This window comes from Bubalus kerabau, chromosome 1 (genome assembly GCF_029407905.1).
Source record: "Bubalus kerabau isolate K-KA32 ecotype Philippines breed swamp buffalo chromosome 1, PCC_UOA_SB_1v2, whole genome shotgun sequence".
NCBI classification, from domain to species: domain Eukaryota; kingdom Metazoa; phylum Chordata; class Mammalia; order Artiodactyla; family Bovidae; genus Bubalus; species Bubalus kerabau.
Window position 1 is genome coordinate 86,780,927 of NC_073624.1, and position 25,244 is coordinate 86,806,170.

Sequence of the window (25,244 nt, forward strand, 5' to 3'; positions counted from 1 at the left end):
AAACTTGCCATTATAAACAACCTATACTTTTGTACTTACTCTTCCTTCTTCTTGGAATTCCTTCTTTCACTCTCCTGAAATGTCTGTTCATCCTTAAAAACCTCAATTTAAAATGTCATTTGGTGACACCTGCCCCAAACCAGGCTTAAACTGGACTACTCACTCCCCCTGCTGAGCTGGCCACAGCTCTCTGCGCTTCCCCTTGTTATAGAACATACCACAAAGTACAGTAATGATTCATTTACACCATCTCCTTCTATTAAACTGGACCCTACTATGCACCCAGATCAAAACTCTGTCGCCAAGAAAAGTGAAAGAAATGTTTGACATCTTGAGTTTTTCACAATCATTCACACACAGTTATAACACAACACATTTTACTTTTCATTCATGACTCTTATTTTTCTACCTGGAGCTCTTTATCAGTACTTAGCTGAAGTGGGTTAGTTAACTATTGATAACATTTAATGTCTGCAGTAGGCAGCCTTTAAGAGAGTTTCCACTGATCTCCATCTCATGATAGACATGGCTTTGTGTAATTTCCCTCTTTAGAATGAACTGGATCTCAGTGATTTGCTTCTAATCAATACACTTTAGTAAAAGTCATATGATGTCATTTCTTTGGTTGGGTCACAAAAGGTATTGATTCTGTCCTGCCAGCAGGTTCTTTCTCTGACTGGTTTTGATGAAACAAGCCACCATGTTGGAAAGGGCCATACGGCAAGGAACCGAGGGAAACTAATGGTCAACAGCCAGGAAGGCACTGAATCCCCCAACTACAAAGGTAAGGTTAGAGAAAAACCCTTCCCCAGCCCTGGTGGACACCTTGACTGTAGCCATGTGAAAGACCCGAAAAAAAGAATCCAGCTATTCTATGCCCAGATACCTAACCCACCGACTGTGAGACAATAAATGTGTGCTATTTTAAGCTGTTAAACTTGGGGGTTATTTGTTATGCAGCAGTAGATAACTAATAACAATGTTAGTCCCTCTGATAGAATTTGGTTTAAGCAAAGAAAGCCTCTATGTGGTATCAGAAGTTACCTAAAGAAAGTTAACAATCACTGAAATAGGTGGCAACAGATAGACTAGTCAAAGTATTATCCAAACAGTGAGTGAGGCTCTGCTGTTACCCGGCAGAGGCACACAGGAGAGAAGAGGTTCCGGATTTGAGAGAAGAAGCTCACTCTCCAAGTCCAAACCCGTGACCTGAACGTGATACTGCAAAGGCACCGTGGCCTGAGGAGAAAAGGGGAGCACAGGACTATGTCACCAGGAGGATACACAGCCACTGCAAGACTAGATCAGCAGCAGAGCCAGACAAACTCTGTTTCATGGAGCATGCAGTGAAGAGGCAGAAGGAAGGCCACACTTCCATTCTGGCTAGAGTGCCAAAGCCAACAATCAAGCAAGGATGTGAAAGGTGTCTTTTAAACCTCAATTTCAATAATCCTGTCCCCCACAGGTTGTCTGTTGCTGAGACACCACTATTATTCTACTCCTGGCATGTATAATCTTTGTATTCCCCTCTGTGAGTTTTCAGCTCTGTGCTTTTCACATAAAAATCTCATATTAAAACTCAAATAATAATCCATTTAGGACAAAGGTGAATTAGGGTTTACCAACCAAGTCAAAGCCAGTGAGTCTGCTTAATGAGGCAGCTCCCATCACTTCAGTGCTCGGATGACCTTGCACAGAGGCAAGCTTGTGCGGACGCACACCACTGGGTGTGCTCTCTGATCAAACCACAGCAGGGCTGGAGGCCATACATGGATACAACGGCTGGGCTGAGATGCTGCATAAAGGCTCTGACAAGCCTGGAAACCACTATATTGGCGCTGGTGTGCAACCCCCACTCACTGACAGATTCAGATAGCACAGACTCCTTTTCCAAGCTTTTCATCTTGAAAAAGGCAGTTCAGCTCCCTGAGCCTTTGAGCCTGTTCCATTTTGAGCTGACTGCTAATTGTATGCGTGCACATATGTGTTTCAGAAGAGAGATAAGCACATTGCCTTGGCCTCCACACTCTCTGTGCAGACGTTTCTCACTTCTGTTCTCTATAAGTTTTCCAAATGTGGTCTGAAGTTTTCTAAACATTAACCCTTCCTGGTAACCACAGTACATATTCTTCTAGAGAGGTTTTCTTGATTATGTTTGCTTAAAAAACTGCTTTTCATTATTAATTCTTTGAGTCCTGAGGCTTGGTATTTTAATTCGATTTTGTAATCATGTTTAGATTTTCAAGTTACTCAATAATTTAACCATACAGCATAATAATATATAAGGAACTGTAGGAGATGAATGAGGCAGCTATTAGCATTAGAGGCTGTATTTTTAAATTTAAAACCCCAAATCTGATTTTTCATGTTTAATGAAATATACCACAATTATATCATATTTTGTAATGTTGATTCCAGAAAAGGAAAATTTGGAATGACTGCTCATAAAAATGCAAAAGTCTTTCCCAATAGTCATGGCAACTAGTGGCCAGATGGTAGGATTGTCTGATCATTGATTGTGTGTCTTTAGAAAAGAAATCCACATGGAAGCGGCCAGGCTCATAAAATCTGCCCTGCCTGAGAACTGACCAGACTCACTAATTCTCTACAGGCCATATTTCTACTCTGGGCAGATTAGTATCCACAGTAAGGCCTGGATGCAGCTATCTAGCCCCTGGGTATCCCCATCTAGCATTCATTCTCAAGAACAATCTGAGGAACCTCCCTGATCTTAGGAAGTACAACAAATCCTCCTATGGAAGGAGCTTTTCTAACTTCCAGAGAGAGTGCTATTCAGTTACACGAAGGTTTCTCTTTTCTTTTTTAAGCTCCCATTCCTAGGTACATAATAAGTAAGTTGAATAAATAAAAATACATTGAATCTATTGCTCCAGCAAATCTATCTGTTTATAATAATAACAAAAATAATTCCATTGAAAAATAACCAGAGAGAAGTGCCCCGTTGAAAAAGTCCTAGGGAAATAAGACATTTCCTCAAGAGGATCACTTCTCTAATCACAATCGCAACAACAACAATGATAGTAGCTAACTTTATTAAAGATTTCTTCTGTGCTAGGTATTTTACTAAAGAGCCAAGGCCTTTTATAATTAAAATTACTTTATTTAGGATTTTTGTGAGCGCTGATAACGCATATTTTTACTTCCTGTTCTTTACCATCGTTGTCTCTGATCTGTGCTTCTCCTGGCCTCCTATCCTCTCTGCCATTGTCCACAATACTTTTACTTCCTTCACAATTTATATACCAGTAATTATCATGCTACATGCACAATGAATTATCTATTTTATTCTGTACTTGTGATTTTGATAAATCCACTGAGAGCCATATTAAAGCAGATGATAAAAAATTATTATAGATCCATAAAATAAATTATCAACTTCAATTTAAATTATTTTTGGAAGACTGCAGGATAAAAAAGAATAATATTATGTGGTGTTTCACCTCTCTAAGCACTTTAAGGAAATTACCTTTTCTAGCATTAATTAATAGGGGATTCAAACAAACACACACAAAAGAGACAACTATTTGCGGAAGGGGCATGCATGGGTTACAACAGACTTAAAATCTTTGCTTTGGTTGCTCAGTAGTAAATCCTCTGTAACCTTCTGTATATGTCAAATAGCATCCAAAACTCTTGAAAATGTTAGAAAATCAACAGTAATAAAAACTGAAAAGGATGGTAATGATTTTTTAAGAAGTCAGTATGGGCCATGTTAGAGAAAAAGACGTAACCGCAATAATGAGATCATAAAATGTAAGCACTAGGAGTATTCAATGCTATAAAGAGTTAAGTACTTTAAGAAGTAAAACTCTTTGGGGAACACCAGAGGAGGCTCTGTGTTTAACAACAAAAACCAAGTATCCAGTAGAATTTCTTCTGCTTAGACACTTTATGAACTTTCTATGATATGTGACAAGGACCAAAGCCAGAATTAGTAGCTCTGGAACAATGGAGGCAGTTAGGGTCAGTGCACAGTGGGGAGGCAGCAGGACAGTGCCATTTGAGGGACCCTAAGAAACCTGCAAGAGATGGGAATACCAGACCACCTGACCTGCCTCTTGAGAAATTTGTATGCAGGTCAGGAAGCAACAGTTAGAACTGGACATGGAACAACAGACTGGTTCCAAATAGGAAAAGAAGTTCGTCAAGGCTGTATACTGTCACTCTGCTTATTTAACTTATATGCAGAGTACATCATGAGAAACGCTGGGCTGGAAGAAGCACAAGCTGGAATCAAGATTGCCGGGAGAAATATCAATAACCTCAGATATGCAGATGACACTACCCTTATGGCAGAAAGTGAAGAGGAACTCAAAAGCCTCTTGATGAAAGTGAAAGTGGAGAGTGAAAAAGTTGGCTTAAAGCTCAACATCCAGAAAACGAAGATCATGGTATCCGGTCCCATCACTTCATGGGAAATAGATGGGGAAACAGTGGAAACAGTGTCAAACTTTATATTTTCGGGCTCCAAAATCACTGCAGATGGTGATTGCAGCCATGAAATTAAAAGACACTTACTCCTTGGAAGGAAAGTTATGACCAACCTAGATAGCATATTGAAAAGCAGAGACATTACTTTGCCAACAAAGGTTCGTCTAGTCAAGGCTATAGTTTTTCCTGTGGTCATGTATGGATGTGAGAGTTGGACTGTGAAGAAGGCTGAGCGCCGAAGAATTGATGCTTTTGAACTGTGGTGTTGGAGAAGACTCTTGAGAGTCCCTTGGACTGCAAGGAGATCCAACCAGTCCATTCTGAAGGAGATCAGCCCTGGGATTTCTGTGGAAGGAATGATGCTAAAGCTGAAACTCCAGTACTTTGGCCACCTCGTGGTGCGAAGAGTTGACTCATTGGAAAAGACTCTGATGCTGTGAGGGATTGGGGGCAAGAGGAGAAGGGGACGACAGAGGATGAGATGGCTGGATGGCATCACTGACTCGATGGACATGAGTCTGAGTGAACTCCGGGAGTTGGTGATAGACAGGGAGGCCTGGCATGCTGCGATTCATGGGGTCGCAAAGAGTTGGACACAACTGAGTGACTGATCTGATCTGATCTGATCTGAAGAAACACCCTCTGCCACATTCCCCTAGGTTAAGCTAAGAACAGCTTTTTGTTTTTTTTAATGTATATTATTAAACTATAGTTGATTTACAATACTATATTGATTTCTGCTATACAGCAAAGTGATTCAGTTACACCCACACACACACATATCACATACACACACATATATTTATATTATATATATATTTCTTTCCAGATTTGTTTCCTTTATGGTTTGTCACAGGATATTGAATATAGTTCCCTGTGTTATATAGTAGGACCTTGTTGCTTATCCATCCTATACATAACAGTTTGCATCTGCTAACCCTAAACTCCCAGTCCATCCCTTCTCCAACTCCCTTTCCCATTGGCAACATTAGTCTGTCTTCTATGTCTGTGAGGGTTAAGAACAGGTTTTTAATAAGAGAAAGAAGAGAAAAGAACTTGGGAGAGAGCTGGACTTACCAAGAAGGGGCCCCTTTTGTGGCAAAAGGCCAATAAAAGGATACTGGGTACCGTAAGAACTGAGCGCCCTATATAAGGTCTAAAAAAAAAAAAACAGCAGAGGAAAGGGAAATTAAAAAGAAAGTGTACATGCTACATTTTTGACGAGGTGACCCTAATTTCTCAGCCTTGGCACCATGGACATTTTGGGTCATATAATTCTTTGTTATGGGGAGCTATCTTATACTGGATGTCCTGTGCAGGATAAAGATGAGTGACTTAGTTGGAATATAACCATAGAAAAAGCTCCCTGTTGAAAGGGTTCCAGAAAAATAAGAATTTCCTCAAAGAGGTTAGTTAGTGTAATAATATTATAGGATGTTTAGCATGTCTTTGGCTTCTACCTGTCAGATGCCAGTAGTATCCCCCCTTCACACAGCTGTGGTAACCAGCAACATGTCCACACACTATCAAATAATCTCTGAGAGGCAGGAAGGCAAAATCACACTTGTTGGATACCACTGCCCTAAAGGATCAATTTTCTCCCTAAGTTGGGCAGGATCTTTTCCATTCCTCAGTGGTAGCATGGTCTACCCTCCCCATTCCTGCTCCCACTCTAAAAAACTACACAAGACTGGGAAGCTTACAAGCTCATCAATATAAAGAAGAATGAGAACTCCATTTTTTCATTATAATACTCCAAGCAGAGAGATATAAATCATGAAAATCTGAAATAAACCTTTTCCTTCAAGATATTTTTATCCTTTGATAATTCCAAAATCTGTGACCCCCATCTGTATTACCAGAACTATCTTATTCTTTGTCCACTACACAAGACTAGTGTCAAGAAGAACTGTCTACACTGCTATATTCAAAATGGATAACCAATGAGGATCTATTGTATAGCACATGGAACTCTACTCAATGTTATGTGCCACTCTGGATGGGAGAGAGGTTTGGAGGAGAATGGATACATGTGTATGTAAGGCTGAATCCCTTCGCTATTCTCTTGAAACTACCACAACATTGTCAATTGGATATATCCCAATAGAAAATAAAAAGTTTAAAGGAAAAAAAAGGGGGGCTAATAAGATTCAGAAAGATGTCTCCAATTTAATCAATGTTTATGCGAGTGAACCAAGAAAGCATTCAGTTCAGTTCAGTCACTCAGTCGTGTCCAACTCTTTGCAACCCCATGGACTGCAGCACGCCAGGCTGCCCTGTCGATCACCAACTCTTAGTTGAGATAATCAAGACACTTTGTTATGCATAAAAATTAAGTTATTTTTATAATCAGAGAGATTAAAGAATGGACTGCTAACATCTCAGCTTGTACAAACCAAACCCTTTTCCTTCCCTTCCCTCTGTGTTTTTTCTCCTTCTTTCTTTCTTCCCTCCCTTCCTCTTTTCTTCCCTCCTTTTCTTCCTCCCTTCTTTACTTTATCTTTTCTTGTAGGTAGACCCATGTTTTTCTCCAGAATAGAAAGGAACATGAGGACAGAGACTATGAAGTATTAACCACGAAAAAAACCCTCACTGGAAGGAAAATTTATGAGTTTACAAGCAGTTTAAAGTGCAGCATCAACACTTTATTAAGAATATAAAGTGTGTAAATGGTGCAACTGAGTCATCAATGAAACTGCAAAAAGTCAGAGGCCCAGAAAGTGACAATTTCTATTTCTTCTCTTGACTTCTGATCATTACTATAAGATCTGTAGGGGAAAAATTCCCTTTAGAGTTGAACTTAATGAAGTGAAACAATCTATAGAAAGGCAGTTTAGCTACTGAACATTATAAATTCAATCATGCAATTCTAGATAAAATACGAATCTTTTCTCCTTACTTGTTTTCGTGTGGTTACAAATTGAACAAATAGAATTGTTCACAATAGGTGAACAACATAAGAACTAAGAATAAGAAGTCTTATCTCTGACCCTCCTTTTGCCTTCCACTAACTGCATGACCAAAGGAAGGCAATTAATCTCTCTGAGCCTCAATTTCCTTATTTATGGAAGTTAGGAGATAGGAATAGATTATCCTCAAGAATTTTTCCATCTCTAAAATCTCATCATGAGGAAACTCTAACTCAAATTATCTGAAAGTGACAGGGGGAAAAAAAAAACAATGTGCAATTCTACCAACTATGGAAGGTGAATACTCTGTATTATACATAATTTCTACGCCAGAACTACAGGGTTATAAAAACATAAAAAGGCTTCTTTCATTGATCAAAGCCCTTGACTCTAAAGTAACGCATATTGCCTTGGATTTTTCTTTAAATTAGAACGTCTATGATTTATTTTCGGATAGGGTAAGCACATTTGAGTGTCTGCTGGGTACAGTGCTGGCAATGTCACTTGTCATGCTATGGCAGGGTGCTCTTCACTAGAAAAGAGTGATACAGAAGCAAAACAAATTCAGAACTTCAAGAGCTCAGTCACAAACATCAGAGAAGAGCTCTGCAGTGGTGTCTTGACATTTATTCTGGAAGGCCTACTCCTGCAAGTATGTGAATGTCTGTTTCTAATATTCAGAGAAAATAAACCCTAATGTTTGCAGAGAAACAAAGTCCTACTCTGGTCTTACGAGAGCTCTTGAAAAAGTACAGCTGTGATGCTTTCAGCCATGAGGCAAACCCACATCAGAGAGGAGTCATTTCTTCAAGCCTTCTGTACAGATGCTAATATGAAAGACTGGAGGAAAAGGGAGAATTTTAAAATGCACTCCTTTACAGGAACCCTAAATATGTGCTGACCCCGCATGGTAAAGCATAAAATGTTTTGCCAAAGATCATCTGACTTTGGAGGACAAAATAAAATTCACCCATATTCCCAAGAAAATCTAACTTTTATGTATGAATGTAAATTCTCAAATTTGCAGACCTTCTCACGTGGTGGTGGTTTAGTCACTAAGTCATGTCTGACTCTTGGCGACCCCATGGACTGCAGCCTGCAAGGCTCCTCTGTCCATGGGATTCTTACTCATAGTAGACAGAAATTTCAGAGGCAAGAAAGTCTCTTTTAGATGGAAGCATAGAAATAGCTTGTTGGAAATGCTGGTGCATCAATAAAGAAACACATTCTAGCATCTGCCAGATCGTGAAATCCCTGGCTCTGGTTCCTTAGGCAAAAAATCATGGCCTTGATAGCTTTTCCTAAGATGATTTCAACCTTTCTTGGTATCCCAACAAAGGAACAGTTCATTTTTATCATTCAGTTCAGTCGCTCAGTCATGTCCGACTCTTTGCAATCCCACTATTATTAGATGCTTTGAAATCTTAAGGGAAATTCTCCCTAAGTAGTCAAAAAAACAAAACAAAACAAAAACAGTAATTTGTGGGATTTTATTTGGAAAGAAAATATACTGGGAGAGTTAGAGCCAAAGAAGGAGATGCTCTGTAAGGGATGACAGCTGAACTAGCCCTAGGATTTACAGCCAACAGAGAGGCTCAGGATGGAAATGAACCTCTTGAAAATACCCTCCCCGAAGAAACACTCCTCATTCAACACTATGTCAAATTTTATGCTGTGTATTCTTCCTTACTTATCTCTAACAGTTTTTAAGATTGTGAGAAAAACAAAAAGAATTACTAGGAAATACAAAAATGTACAAAGCTTTTTAAGTCTCTAATGACAAAAATTTAGCAGACTTCCTGAAAATTGCTAACACTGATTTTTAATGAGCATGTCTTGAAATATCACTCTCTGAATAGTTTTATCTTAGAAAGTTTTGTTATTCATTACATTAGAACTCAAGACTTACTGATATTACCAATTGTATAGCAAACTTTATTTTATTCTTCATATATTTATTAAAACTTGTTCTTTTATATTCCCTTTTTTATGTTGAAAAATATCTCTGTAGTACTCCATCAGGATGCTTTGCCACTCAGTGTGATGATATTTTTTTATAAAGAGAAAGTGCAGAATTGTTCCCATAATGTGGAAATGCCTACGATGAACTAACAAAAAAGCAAGAATCTGTAAATCCATTGGCAATTCTATATTAAATATGTTTTCTATCTTCAGAGTATCTTTGGTTATTCTCCATAGATTAAGAAGGCACTTCCCATTACAATTTATTTTCATCGTTCTGTTTTATAGATACTATGGTTGAATTTAGAGGAAGGACCTTCCCTGCGCACTAACTAATAAACAGGATACCAAGTACAGACGGTCTTCACTTTCAATGGTTCAATAAATGATTTTTTTGACCTCATGGTGTGTAAAAATGATATACATTCAGTAGTAGATAAACTTCTGAATTTGATCTTTTCCTAGGGTAGCTATATGTAGCATGATACTTTTGTGATTCTGAGCAGCAGGAGAGAGCCGATGTAAACAACCGATACATTTACAACCATGCTGTTTTTCACTTTCATCATAGTATTCAATAAATTACACAAGATAGTCAACATTTTATTATAAAACAGGCTTTGTGTTAGTTGACTGAAAATTCACACCTGTAGGATAATGTAAGTGTCCTGAACACATTTAAGGTAGACTAGACTAAGCTGTGATGTTTGAAGGCTTAGATGCATTAAGTACATTATCAACTTAAGAAATTTTCAATTTATGGTGGGTTCATGCAGACATAACCACATTGTTAAGTCAAGAAAGAAGTGGAGTATGCAGTATTATCACAATAATGAAGACTTGGAAGAATACACATTAACAAAGGCAACATTTTTATTATAGATTTTGTATTTTTTCCAGGAAGTATTATAGAGTCCTTCCCTGGAAACTTCTCAGTATTGTTCATACATCCACCTGATAAAAATTATAAGTTGGAGGTAGAGTGAAAATGACAAGATAACACTTTAAGTGCTCTCCAGCTTTATGATTCTACCTTTTTCTAGAATATGGTGTGTGTATATATTCATATACACACACACATATATATAAATATATATATGCTTCTTCTATTTAAAAAAGCCAAAAGAATGTCATATTTCATACCCACATTTCTTTAATCCCCATATTCTGCAAGCTACTCTGCTAGCAGAGTTTTCTTTCATATTCTATAGACTATAACAGGAATAGATTATTGTATTCCAGGACCGACTTTAGACACTACTAACACTCAAGATACCCCTGAGCAGGTCTGGATGGTACTGATGGCAGTGATATTTCATGACACAAACATAAGCAAAACTTCTCTGAGGCAGGTACTCGACCACACTTCCCAGAGGAATGAAGTTTTTCCCTTTGCCTAGCACACCAAGTATCTATTTCTGAAAACATCACATTATTTATGTCATCATTTCTCTATTCAGAAGGTGACTGCCATGTAGAGAAAATATTATTTAAGGGCTGTTTTTCAGATTTGCCATAGAATTCAAATTAGTGTTAAGTATATCTCACACGCTAGTAAAGTAATGATCAAAATTCTCCAAGCCAGGAGAACCATGAACCGTGAACTCCCACATGTTCAAGCTGGTTTTAGAAAAGGCAGAGGAACCAGAAATCAAACTGCCAACATCCGCTGGATCATCGAAAAAGCAAGAGAGTTCCAGAAAAACATCTATTTCTGCTTTATTGACTCTGCCAAAGCCTTTGACTGTGTGGATCACAATAAACTGGAAAATTCTGAAAGAGATGGGAATACCAGACCACCTGACCTGCCTCTTGAGAAACCTATATGCAGGTCAGGAAGCAACAGTTAGAACTGGACATGGAACAACAGACTGGTTCCAAATAGGAAAAGGAGTTCGTCAAGGCTGTATATTGTCACCCTGTTTATTTAACTTATATGCAGAGTACATCATGAGAAATGCTGGACTGGAAGAAACACAAGCTGGAATCAAGATTGCTGGGAGAAATATCAATAACCTCAGATATGCAGATGGCACCACCCTTATGGCAGAAAGTGAAGAGGAACTAAAAAGCCTCTTGATGAAAGTGAAAGAGGAGAATGAAAAGTTGGCTTAAAGCTCAACATCCAGAAAACGAAGATCATGGCATCTGGTCCCATCACTACATGGGAAATAGATGGGGAAACAGTGGAAACAGTGTCAGACTGTATTTTTCTGGGCTCAAAATCACTGCAGATGGTGACTGAAGCCATGAAATTAAAAGACGCTTACTCGTTGGAAGAAAAGTTATGACCAACCTAGATAGCATATTGAAAAGCAGAGACATTACTTTGCCAAAAAAGGTTCATCTAGTCAAGGCTATGGTTTTCCCAGTGGTCACGTATGGATGTGAGAGTTGGACTGTGAAGAAGGCTGAGCGCTGAAGAATTGATGCTTTTGAACTGTGGTGTTGGAGAAGACTCTTGAGAGTCCCTTGGACTGCAAGGAGATCCAACCAGTCCATTCTGAAGGAGATCAGCCCTGGGATTTCTTTGGAAAGAATGATGCTAAAGCTGAAACTCCAGTACTTTGGCCACCTCGTGCGAAGAGTTGACTCATTGGAAAAGACTCTGATGCTGGGAGGGCTTGGGGGCATGAGGAGAAGGGGACGACAGAGAATGAGATGGCTGGATGGCATCACCGACTTGATGGACGTGAGTCTCAGTGAACTCCGGGAGTTGGTGATGGACAGGGAAGCCTGGCGTCCTTCGATTCATGGGATCGCGAAGAGTCGGACACGACTGAGCGACTGAACTGAACTGAACTGAACTGATAAATACTATTTAAGTATACAATTATATATTACTGACTTTATTCTTCAGTTTATCTTTATATTTCTGATAGGAATTTCTTATCCAGAGCAAGGAGATAGTTCTTTCCTTAGAACAGATTCAGAATTAACTATCAAATCAAGAAGATATGCTTTTACTTATGACTTGTTTTGTTGTAAGTGGGTATTTACGGCATGCTTCTCCAAATACTTGAGTTAGAAGAAACTTTTAAAAGTAAATTTAAAGCATAGAGGTAATTTATTTCACAAATAGCCACTGTTTACCTGTGCATGAATAATCATCGATTCTGATGTATCCAGTTTTGCAGATGCACATGAAGGACCCCGGGGTGTTGACACACATCGTGTTCTCACGACAGTAGTGGCGCCCTTCGGCACACTCATCAATGTCTGTGAAGAAAAAGCAGGGCAAGAGGTCAACCATGGCCAATATTACAGTTTTTCTACAATTTTCTTTGGTGGGGAGAGGGCAAAACTTACTAATTGAGAAGAATTTTTTAAATGTATTCAAAGTATCTCTTTTAATAGAAACCTTTGATCTTGAAATGACAAAAACTATAATATTTTTTCCTAACAGCTCTTGTTGGGTTTAAAATATATCTTTTTATTCCAACTTGCATCATTCTAAAATATATTTCAAAATATCCAGCCCATTTATCTACCAAGATAGAATGATAAAATGAATCAGAACGTAGAGACTGGGCTGCCTTAGGGTCTTAGAAGCTTCACTCACTGAGCATACCACATATTATTTTTTGATTCACTGGCTATTCTGTACACTTGGGGAGGCCCTGAAAGAGGTAAATAAAATATTCAATAAACACCAGAACTTGAAAATCTTCACTTAAAGATATGAAACCAACAACATGTAGTTTATTAGAGATATAGCTATCCCAGTAAGTGTTGAACAGAGATGAAATTACAGTGTAGACTGTTGGTGGGAATGCAAACTAGTACAGCCACTATGGAGAACAGTGTGGAGATTCCTTAAAAAACTGGAAATAGAACTGCCTTATGATCCAGCAATCCCACTGCTGGGCATACACACTGAGGAAACTAGAAGGGAAAGAGACACGTGTACCCCAATGTTCATTGCAGCACTGTTTATAACAGCCAGGACATGGAAGCAACCTAGATGCCCATCAGCAGATGAATGGATAAGAAAGCTGTGGTCCATATACACAATGGAGTATTACTCAGCCATTAAAAAGAATACATTTGAATCAGTTCTAATGAGGTGGATGAAACTGGAGCCTATTATACAGAGTGAAGTAAGCCAGAAAGAAAAACACCAATACAGTATACTAACGCATATATATGGAATTTAGAAAGATGGTAACATTAACCCTGGTACGAGGCAACAAAAGAGACACTGATGTATAGAACAGTCTTATGGACTCTGTGGGAGAGGGAGAGGGTGGGAAGATTTGGGAGAATGGCATTGAAACATGTATAATATCATGTATGAAACGAGTTGCCAGTCCAGGTTCGATGTACGATACTGGATGCTTGGGGCTGGTGCACTGGGATGACCCAGAGGGAGGGTATGGGGAGGGAGGAGGGAGGAGGGTTCAGGATGGGGAACACAGATATACCTGTGGCGGATTCATTTCGATATTAGGCAAAACTAATACAATATTGTAAAGTTTAAAAAAAAAAAAGAAATTACAGTGTAGAGCCTGATATAAATAAGAAGCTGTAAAACAGCAAAATAAGATAACATATTGAAGAACTTTCATAGTAATTCATATTCTAAGTATTGTTTTCTTGGTATTGCTTAATGTGTCTGAAGAAACTATTAATGCTCTAAGGATTTAGTGCAAACTAATAATCTAATTTTGTTCTCTTATAATGAGGTGAAGGCCAAGGCTAGAGGCCACTATTCATTTATCCCCTCTTTCAGTGAATATTTATGTTCCCCTTTCCTTGTTCCAAGCATTGTTCTGGGGTTTATTGATGAAAACAGAAGGGCATGGGTAAGGTATGATGTGTATTCAAGGATCTCCCAACTAGAAGGGAAGTACACCTTCCTTCTAAAAGGGAAGCAGATCAAAGAATCACAGAGAGGGTGGCATGCTGACAACAAAGAATGGCACAAGATGGTGGGCAAAGCCTGGGACAGGACCCTGAATCTCAGCCCAGCACTGTTGTTGCTAGGATGTTGGGGGAAGCCCCACATGCTTGTGTGAGAGAGGACTTATGAGTTCTTGGGAAAAATAAAGCTTCACTGATCTGAGAAACTCTTTACAACTTAAAGAGCTTTATTAAAGCAGAGTATTTATGCTTTTCTCATGTGGCTCAGCTGGTAAAGAATCTGCCTGCAATGCGGGAGACCTGGATTCAATTCCTGGGTTGGGAAGATCCCCTGGAGAAGGGAACAGCTACTTACCCCAGTATTCTGGTCTGGAGAATTCCATGGACAGTATATAGCCCATGGGGTTGCAAAGAGTCGGATACCATTGATCAACTTTCACTCACTTTCACATAGCCCATTAAGTTTCAAGCATTTATTAGCAATCACTAATCTGTCTATCAAAAATAAGAAATAACTATATGCATACATGCTGTTTAGTTCACAATAGGCTGGATTTCACATGCATTTCCTCAAAGAACTCAAATAACCTATTGAGGTAGGTAGAATGAGCTTAACTATTATCTCCATTTTTCAGATGAGAGATTTGAGGCACAGAAAGGTTAAAGGACTTTCCTTAAGTCATAGAGATAATTAATTGGCAGATCAAAGCATGTGAACATAGGTCTTTTGAACTGCTCCAACCACAAGCTTTCTTAAGTCTGTATTATAATGAAAGAAACGTCTTAGTCTAGTTCAGAGGTATACTTTGCTGGTCATAACCTCCTGCCAGGGACTCTGGTCCCTTGGATCTTGCCATATCTCACTGCATATTTCATGTATACTTCTGATTATTCTTTCTCTGACTCCAAGGAGCTCTTCTTCCTCTACCTGCCAGGTGAATGCTGGTGCCTCCTGGGGTCTGTTCCTGACCTGTTTTCTCTCTCTCCACTCTGTGCAATTTTATACATTGTTATGGCATCACTACCACATGAAGTGACATTTCTTTAAAACATTTTATTTTATATTGGAGTATAGCTGATTAACAATGTTGTATAGTTTCAGGGGGACAGCAGAGGGGCTCAGCCATTCATATACACATATCCATTCTCCACCAAACCCCCTTCAATCCAGGTTGCCACATAACACTGAGCAGAGTTTCCTGTGCTATACAGTAGAACCTTGTCATACTCCAAGTTTTGAGTGAAGAAACTTGCGAGTGCAAAGTCATAATAGGCACTAGTACTAATTGGGAAGAATATGAATTTTAACAATAAAACTGTCCCCATTTTATAGTTTCTCTCTGCATGGAACATAAAGCATTTTACAGGTATTTTATCATTATGTAGCACTCTTTATTAAGGGCCTTAATGCATTAACCAGGCAAGGTGCTTCTCCTCTAGAAGTCTACTTTCTCAAATCCTTGTGGTGAAGCCATAAAGTAACACTGACCTCATCTGTACTAGTAAAAGAAATGCATCAATTATAGGAGAGAACTAGATGACCCCATACTACAAAAGTCATGCCATTCATATAAACTCAACTATACTTCCTGAGAGTGTCAAAAGAAGCAGCTGACAGAGTCTCTCAGGCAACTATATTTTAGAGCTAGAGGACCACTGGCAATCATCTGGGCTAACTACTTATTTTACAGATGAAAAAACTGAAGTTTAGAGAGACTCAATTTTCCATTCAACTTCTAAATGAAAGTCAACACAGTAAATTACAAGCAGCATACAAAGCCCTTCCCAGTTTGGCCATTATTTTCCTGACTTTACATTCTATGACCTCACTCTTTATTCATTCTTAGTGTTCTGGCCACACCGAGCTTTTGGTCATTTCTTGAAGGGGCCATGCTGTTTCTTTTCTTTTCTTTTTTTTTTTCATATTCAGGTGCTTCTGCATATGTCATTCTCTAGTCTCCTTCTCTCCCTATCACCACCTCAGTGGGTCTTGTCTACCAATCAATTCAACCTTCAAGAATCTGTTTAACTATCTCTCTGTGAAAACTTCCCTAATGAAGTAAAATGTTCCCTATGTAATACTCCCTTGGAACTTTGTGAATGTTTCCATTAAAGATATATCCACTTTACCTTTCTTAATTTTTGTAGGCTTCTTTTTTCCAATAAGTCAAATATACTACTGAAGGGCAGGGATCATGTATTTGTGTTTCTTAACTCTGGCTACACATTATATTTAACTGAGATGCTTTTAAAAACCATTAGTTTTTGTGCTGACTTCCTAACTCTCACTCCAAATTCTTATTTAATTATCTGTAATGGAACACACACATAATATTATTTTTAATCTTCTCTTTGAAGAATTTAATGTAAAATTAAATTTTTCAGCAGAATTTTTCAGTAAAGAACCAGATAGTAAATATTTTAGGCTTTGGGTGTCCATATGCTCTCTCTTGCAACTACTTAACTCCTGTAGTTGCAGTGAAGGCAACCATAGACAATATGTAAATAAATGAGCCTGACAATGTTCCAATAAAGCTTTATTTATAAAATAAGAAGGTTAATCAGATTTGGGCCACAGGCCATAGTTCCATAACCCCTTGTTTAATGCATAATCAGAGTTAAGGATCACTCAGAAGGACCATGATGGCAAAGTAGCAGGACATGAGGTTAAGCTCCCCCAACAAACACATTAAAAATACATCCATATACAGGAATTTTCACAGAGAGTCAACTAGAAACTGGAGAAGATCTCTTATACAACCAAAGCTGCAGGAAAGCTCTCCACATAATGAGGTTGGACAGAAAAGAAAAATAAAAAGGCATTAGGACAGTACTGGCATCTCTGAGAAAGATTTGTAAAGAAGAGAAAGTCCACATGTAGCCCCTTGTCCTGGAGGATCCCTTTCTAGCTAAGAGGTCAGCTGGCACTAGAAGGCCCTGGACTTTGCTCATGAGGAGTGTGTGCATGCTGGCTTGCTAGTAATCATGGAGGAGAGAGACAGAACAGACAGCTGCCCCCTCACCACAGTCCCAAACACCTGAAATGTGTGCCAGGCAGGGCTGCTAGCACTCCATGACTAGGTGTTATATCCCAGTCAGAAGGGGACTTGGAGGGAACTCAGCCTAGCTGCACGGAGACAGCCCAGAGGTCCTGGGGAGTGGTTCAGGTCGAACCTTGAAGCCCACTGCCAGCACAGCATGCACGTGGCAGGTGTGGGGCTGGCATTGGAGCCATCATCAGTGCTCATACAGGTGGAGTTGGGTCCAGTCGTGGCACACTGTGGGCTCACATATGAAGGGGGCAAGTCTGGCCTTGAAGCCCATCATAAGAGCTCATAGGGGGAGAAGAGGTCTGGTTGCAGTGGACTTTGTTAGGTGGTGCCAGATAAATGCATGTCTTGAGTGGACAGCCCCTGGGGAGGAGTATATAGCAGCCTCATTTCCAGATAGAGCCTTCTGGTTCCACCCATATCATCACACACTTTGCAGCCAGATCTAGGGCACACAGGACCTGGAAGAGGTCTGCCACAGAGGCAGTCAAGACTCCAGGAAGCAGCATAACCACCTTGAATCCTGCAGCCAGAGCATCCTATTCCCCAGCCGCAACCCACTCTACACCACAGCCTAGAACCAGGTCTGGGGCAAAAAGCAGAGAAAGGGATGCAACCTTGGGCTACTTCTGGGCAAAACCATGGATGCCTACATGGGCAGCACATAGGTTCACTGAGTCTCTTACTTCACTAGTCACATCCTTTGGGACAGAGCAAACATTTAAGGGCAACAGAGACTTACTGAACTTGACTCTCAGGGCTTCTAGTCCAAAAACTGGGGAGCAGATCCGGCCCCTGACAGGGCTGTGACAGCCACAGAGTAAAGAGGCCTTGTCCAACACATCAGTGCACTCTCTGGATACTGCAACACCAGTTGTAACCCCTATCAAAGGGATAATGGCCAACACAGCCTGAAAAAGGATGTGGCTGACATCCACATCAAAAACAGCCCTTCCAACAAAAATATTGGAATAATGCAGTTTACACAGGGATGATCCCACATGAAAACAACCCTTTTGGATCACAGTGGATAATGGTTTATCCTAAATTCATAGAGATACAGAAAGTTAAGCAAAATGAAACAGCAGAGGAACTCCTCCCAATTAAAAGAATAACAGAAATCTCCAAAAGAACAAATAATGAAGCAGACTTCACCAGTCTACTTAGTCTAGACCTTAAGTTCAAAAAGAAGGCAACAAAAACGCTAAAGGAATTAAGGTGATCAACAGAAATGCAGATAACTGTAACAAGGAACTAGAAACTATAAACAGGAACCAAGCAAAATTAGACAACCGCTAAGCTAAAGATCAATCTAGAAGTAATGAATAGCAGATTGAAAGACACAGAAGAAAGATTAAGTGATCTGGATGATAGAATAATTCAAACACCAAATCAGAACAGCAGACATAATAGAAATGGAAAAAGAAAGAAAGAAAGAAAAGAACAACACAGGAGATCTATGGGATAATATAGAGCATGACAACCTACGAATAGTAGGGATTCCAGAAGGAGAAGAGAGAGAAAATGGGCTTGAATATGTATTTAAAGAAATTATAGCTGAAAACTTCCCCAATCTAAAGAAGAAAACAGATATCAAGGAATAGGAAGCACAGAGGGTCCCAAACAGACTCACACCAAGACATACTATAATTAAAACACAATGAACTAAAGATAAAGAGAGATTCTAAAGGCAGCACGAGAAAAAGGATCAGTTACAAGGGAACCCTTATACAGATATCAGCTGATTTCTCTGCAAAAACTTTGCAGGCCAGAAGGGAGTGTCCCGATATATTCAGTCCTGAAAAAAACCTGCAACCTAATATACTCTACCCAGCAAGATTATCACTACAAATAAAAGGTGAGATAAAGGATTTCTCCAACAAGAAAAACTGAAAGAACACAGCAATGCTATACCTACTCAAAATAAATATTGAAATCTCTTCTTTAAAAAGAAAAGAGGCAAGAATCTATAGGAAAGTAAAACTCACAACAGGAAAGATAAGTATATAAAAATACACGAGCTCTATAGGATAATATAAAGCATGTACCTATGCATAGTAGGGGTTCCAGAAGGAGAAAAGAGAAAGACAGAGTGAAAATATATTTGAAGACATTATGGGTGAAAACTTCCCAAATCTAAAGAAAACATAAATATCATCTTCAGTAAAATACTGAAGATCACTTAAGCCAGTGTATAAGATTAAAAAAAAAAATTGTAAAAGCAGTATAACTACAATTAACAGTAAAAGGATAAACATGAAGATGTAAAACAGGACATCGAAATCACAAAATATGGGGAAGAGGAGTAAAAAACTTAGTTCTTTTAGAATGTGTTTGAACTTACACGACTATGTCTAAATCAAGTAGATACAGTCATGGATCAACACACTTGAAAACCAGGGTAACCAAAATCAAAAACATACAATAGATTGACAAAATCAAACAGCAAAGAACTCAGGCAAAACACAAAGAAAGCCATCAAACAACAAAAAGAAAAAAAAGGAACAAGAACTACAAAATGGACCTGGAAAATAGGCTTTAAGATGGAAATAAGTACTTTACTTTAAATATCAATGGACTAAATGTGCCTAACAAAAGATACAGAGTGGTAGATTAGATTAAAAAAACAAGAATCTACAACATGCTGCCTATGAGAGACTCACTTCAGGGCAAAAGACACATTGATTGAAAGTGAGGGGATGGAAAAAGATATTTCATACAAGTGGAAATGACAAAAAAGCGGGGGTGGCAATACTCATCTCAGAGGACATAGACTTTTTTAAAAAGTCCATAAAGAAAGGTAAAGAAGGACATTATATAATAAAAGAATCAATACAAGAAGAGGATATTACATTCATTAACATACAGGCACCCGATATAGGAGTACCTAAATACATAAACAGACGTAAAGGGAGAAATTAAGAGGAATACAATAATAGTAGGAGAACTTAATGCCTCACTGATATCAATGGACAGATCTTCCAGACAGAAAATGTTTAGGTAAGAGAGGTCCTAAATGACACAATACACTAATTGGAGTTAATCCATGTTTACAGGACACTACAAAAAAATTAGAATATGCATTCATCTCAAGCATGCATGGAGCACTATCTACCCCTGCTACTTCTATATGTGTGCACTGGTCTACAAGGAAAGTAGGGCTTCCCAGGTGGTGCTAGTGGTAAAGAACATGCCTACCAATGCAGGAGACCTCAGGCGTGGGTTCTCCTGAGTCGGCAAGATCCCCTGGAGGAGTGCATGGCAACCCACTCAAGTACCTGGAGAATTGCATGGACAGAGGAACCTGGCGGGCTACAGACAGGGTCTCAAAGAGTCAGACACAACTGAAGTGACTTAGCACACATGCATGCATAAGGAAAGTATCATGCTCAATTACAGCCTAAAAAAATCAAATTGCAAGCACCCTGGGTAATATGATGAAAATTCATTTGCTTCCAGAGATTTAGGATCATAATAGGAGTCATATGGGATTATTAATGTGCTCAGCTGTACCAAAGGACTTTAACTCTGCTTCTCTGAGAAAGCAAAGTTTCTCTTCAGTCACTAAGTCCTGTCTGACTCTTTGCAGCCCCATAGACTACAGCATACCAGGCTTTTCTGTTCTTCACTGAGAGGTCCATTTATTGCATGAGGCAAAAAAGACAAATTCTAACTGGAGAAATAACACTTAAATTATAATGTTATGAGGTGATGCATATCAGAAACATATACAATGTGTATTTAATAAGGAGTAACTATTTTTAAAACAGTGTTTATATGTTCTGAGAATCAATTAATTTAGACCACATTTAGGAATTTATATTTAGTGATATAAATAATTTTATAACTATTCCCTACCCCCTCAGCAATCAATGCAAAGAAATAGAGGAAAACAATGGAATGGGAAAGACTAGAGATCACTTCAAGAAAATTAGAGATACCAAGGGAACATTTCATGCAAAGATGAGCTCAATAAAGGACAGAAATGGTATGGACCTGACAGAAGCAGAAGATATTAAGAAGAGGTGGTAAGAATACACAGAAGAACTATACAAAAAAGATCTTCACGACCCAGACAATCATGATGGTGTGATCACTCACCTAGAGACAGACATCCTGGAATGTGAAGTCAAGTGGGCCTTAGGAAGCATCACTACGAGCAAAGTTAATGGAGGTGATAGAATTCCAGTTGAGCTATTTCAAATCCTAAAAGATGATGCTGTGAAAGTGATGCACTCAATATGTCAGCAAATTTGGAAAACTCAGCAGTGGTCACAGGACTGGAAAAGGTCAGTTTTCATTCCAATCCCAAAGAAAGGCAATGACAAAGAATGCTCAAACTACCACACAATTGCACTCATCTCACATGCTAGTAAAGTAATGCTCAAAATTCTCCAAGTCAGGCTTCAGCAATACGTGAACCAGGAATTTCCAGATGTTCAGGCTGGTTTTAGAAAAGGCAGAGGAACCAGAGATCAAATTGCCAACATCCACTGGATCATGGAAAAAGCAAGAGAGTTCCAGAAAAACATCTATTTCTGCTTTATTGACTATGCCAAAGCCTTTGAATGTGTGGATCATCATAAACTGTGGAAAATTCTGAAAGAGATGGGAATACCAGACCACCTGACCTGCCTCTTGAAAAACCTGTATGCAGGTCAGGAAGCAACAGTTAGAACTAGACATGGAACAACAGACTGGTTCCAAATAGGAAAATGAGTACATCAAGGCTGTCACCGTGCTTATTTAGCTTATATGAAGAGTACATCACAAGAAATGCTGAGCTAGATGAAGCACAAGCTGGAATCAAGATTGCCGGGAGAAATAGCATTAACCTTAGATATGCAGATGATACCACCCTTATGGCACAAAGTGAACTACTAAACAGCCTCTTTTTGAAAGTGAAAGAGGAGAGTGAAAAAGTTGGCTTAAAGCTCAACATTCAGAAAACTAAGATCATGGCATCCAGTCCCATTACTTCATGGGAAATAGATGGGGAAACAGTGGAAAAAGTGGCTGACTTTATTTTTGGGGGCTCCAAAATCAGTGCAGATGGTGATTGCAGCCATGAAATTAAAAGATGCTTACTCCTTGGAAACAAAGTTATGATCAACCTAGACAGCATATTGAAGAGCAGAGACATTACTTTACCAACAGTGGTCCATCTAGTCAAGGCTATGGTTTTTCCAGTGGTCAAGTATGAATGTGAGAGTTGGACTGTAAAGAAAGCTGACCGCCAAAGAATTGATGCTTTTGAACTGTGATGTTGGAGAAGACTCTTGAGAGTCCCTTAGACTGCAAGGAGATCCAACCAGTCTATCCTAAAGGAGCTCAGTCCTGGGTGTTCATTTGAAGGACTGATGTTGAAGATGAAACTCCAATACTTTGGCCACCTAATGTGAAGAGCTGACTCATTGGAAAAGTCCATGATGCTGGGAAAGATTGAGGGAGGAGGCAGAAGGGGATGATAGAGGATGAGATCGTTGGATGGCACCAGTGACTCAGTGGACATGGGTTTGGGTAAACTCTGGGAATTGGTGATGGACAGGGAGGCCTGGCGTGCTGCAGTTCATGGGGTCACAAACAGTCGCACACGACTGAGCGACTGAACTGAACTGAACTGAACTGATTCCCTACCCCAACTGGAGTTGATAATGAAATTATCTTGAAGAAGCCAGGACATATAATATTTACATGAATAACAATGTGAGGTCCTATATGCTATGTGCCAAAAGAAAACAAAAAAAAGGATGGTTGTTGACTAAGGACAGGCAACCAAAGAATCTATGTGGTATGTTAGGACATAAGGTGGCTTTTGAAGAAGTAGGTTTAAAGTGACTGATTTAGAGTTTCCTGTCAAACACAGGTGTTCAAACAGTACTGTAAAGATTCAAGTCTGGTGTAGGCACCAGAGGCAGCAAAAATATGAAATATTGAGAAACAATATTTCATTTGAATGAAGTTTGTGCAGGAAAAGAAAGAAATATATTTATGGGATAGGAGACACAATACAAATGGACTTAAGTGCCCAACAAATACAAGAAAGGCATCTTCTTTGCTGTGATATGAAGACATTAAAGCATTTGGAAGGAGGAAGGTGGGGAAGTAGCAGAGAAAAATATACCTCACAAGAGTTGGTAAGGTACAACTGTGGACTTATTAAAAAGAATATAATCAAGGCGAGGAGAATGTTCATGAATAAATAAAAGTTGCAGTCTCAGTTGGTTACTAAATTTAAAGTAACTCCTCCCCAGCCGCAGCTGCTCCATACTACTTGTCAGGGGCTAAACGTATCCTAGTAAGTTTTTGTTAATGTATCTGTGAAGTGAATGTAGCTCAGTCGTGTCCGACTCTTTGTGACCCCATGGACTATACAGTCCATGGAATTCTCCAAGCCAAAATACTCGATTGGGTAGCCATTCCCTTCTCCAGGGAATCTTCCCAACCCAGGATCGAACCCAGGTCTCCCACATTGCAGGCAGATTCTTTACCAGCTGAGCCACCAGGGAAGTCTTAATATATCTGTGCTGCTATTGCTGCTGCTGCTGCTAAGTCGCTTCAGTCGTGTCCGACTCTGTGCGACCCCATAGATGGCAGCCCACCAGGCTCCCCCGTCCCTGGGATTCTCCAGCAAGAACACTGGAGTGGGTTGCCATTTCCTTCTCCAATGCATGAAAGTTAAAAGTGAAAGTGAAGTCGCTTAGTCGTGTCCGGCTCTTCGTGACCCCATGGACTGCAGCCTACCAGGCTTCTTTGTCCATAGGGTTTTCCAGGCAAGAGTACAGGAGTGGGGTGCCATCGCTTTCTGTAGTTTATATTTATTGGAATATGAATTTCAGGAGGATAGAGCGTTTGTTCTAGAACAATTGTTGGCCCTCACTAAATATTTGCTAAATGAATCAAAGGATCCTTTCATGGTTTTTCATCTGGAAGGAGAAAAGATAACTTTCCTTGTTTACACTGGCTTGACCTGGAGCTCAGTTTGGCAGATGCGAATCCTTTGTCTTCGCAGGACACTCTACAGGCATTTACTTAGATGTGGGCTTTTTGTATGAACAGTGAACATAAGCCATGGTGGTGAAATATTCTTGTATCATGGAAAAACACTGCAGTGGGAATAAAGACGCCTGGATTCTAGTCTTTGACTCTATTATAAACCAAACAGGCACTTCATCTCACTGGACCTTAATTTAATCATCTATAAGACAAAGGCTGGAGATTTTCAAATCATTACCAGCCCGCATACTTCACAGTTATAACAAAGAGAACATGATCTGTAGGCTTGCACTGAAGAATCTGATTCTCTAGAATTCTGGAGGACATACAATTGTACTCTACCAAACTTAAAAAGCAGAAGCAAACTGTGTTTCTTATACTTGAACAACTTCTCTTGCCCCAGGATAATTCAAGCTGAGCTATTTTACAAACAGAAATTTATAAATTCCCTTTTATTCTATCTGAAAGCTGAGGCCGACTTTGTAATTATTCAGAATCACAGATTTTTAGACCTAAAAGGAAACTTTAGAAATCATCTAACCTAATCCCAGTCACTTACAATTGGAGAAATGGAGATGCCAGAGACAAATTAAAGAGGTGGCAGAGATCAGTCAGATGATAAACTTTTCATAAGCCAAATTAAAAAATTTAGACTTTTATAGGAATTGGGAAAGGTTTTAGGAGAGGGTTAATTTAATCAGATCTGTGTTTCTGAAAGATCCTTCTAGTACAAGTTTACATGGCTTCTGAGTGACAGTCAAAATGAGAATACTGTTCTCAGACACAGGTCCCTAGTTAATGTTCCTTTTGGCCATACACTAGTGTCCACATTAACCCTGGAGGCAGTGGGCACTCAGGTATGCTGTCCTTTCACTTAGGTATTTCTGCCACACCATGCAGCTACCCACATGTTATGCCTTGCATGTCACTGGTGCCATTTTTTATATACAGCATGGTGGATTTCTAAAGCCATAGTATTCTCAATACTGTCCTGTAAGCGGGGTATGTTAGT

At 39.3% G+C, this 25,244-nt stretch overlaps 1 protein-coding gene across 5 annotated transcripts in view; it reads right to left on the reverse strand.

Moving 5' to 3' along the window:
* Positions 1-25,244, reverse strand: part of NELL2 (neural EGFL like 2) — a 420,064-nt gene that overhangs the window by 184,728 nt on the left and 210,092 nt on the right. For all 5 annotated transcript variants that reach the window (XM_055581465.1, XM_055581456.1, XM_055581449.1 and 2 more), the window contains one exon: positions 12,417-12,542. In XM_055581465.1, coding sequence (XP_055437440.1) covers positions 12,417-12,542 — 126 coding nt within the window. The remainder of the gene's footprint in view (positions 1-12,416; positions 12,543-25,244) is intronic.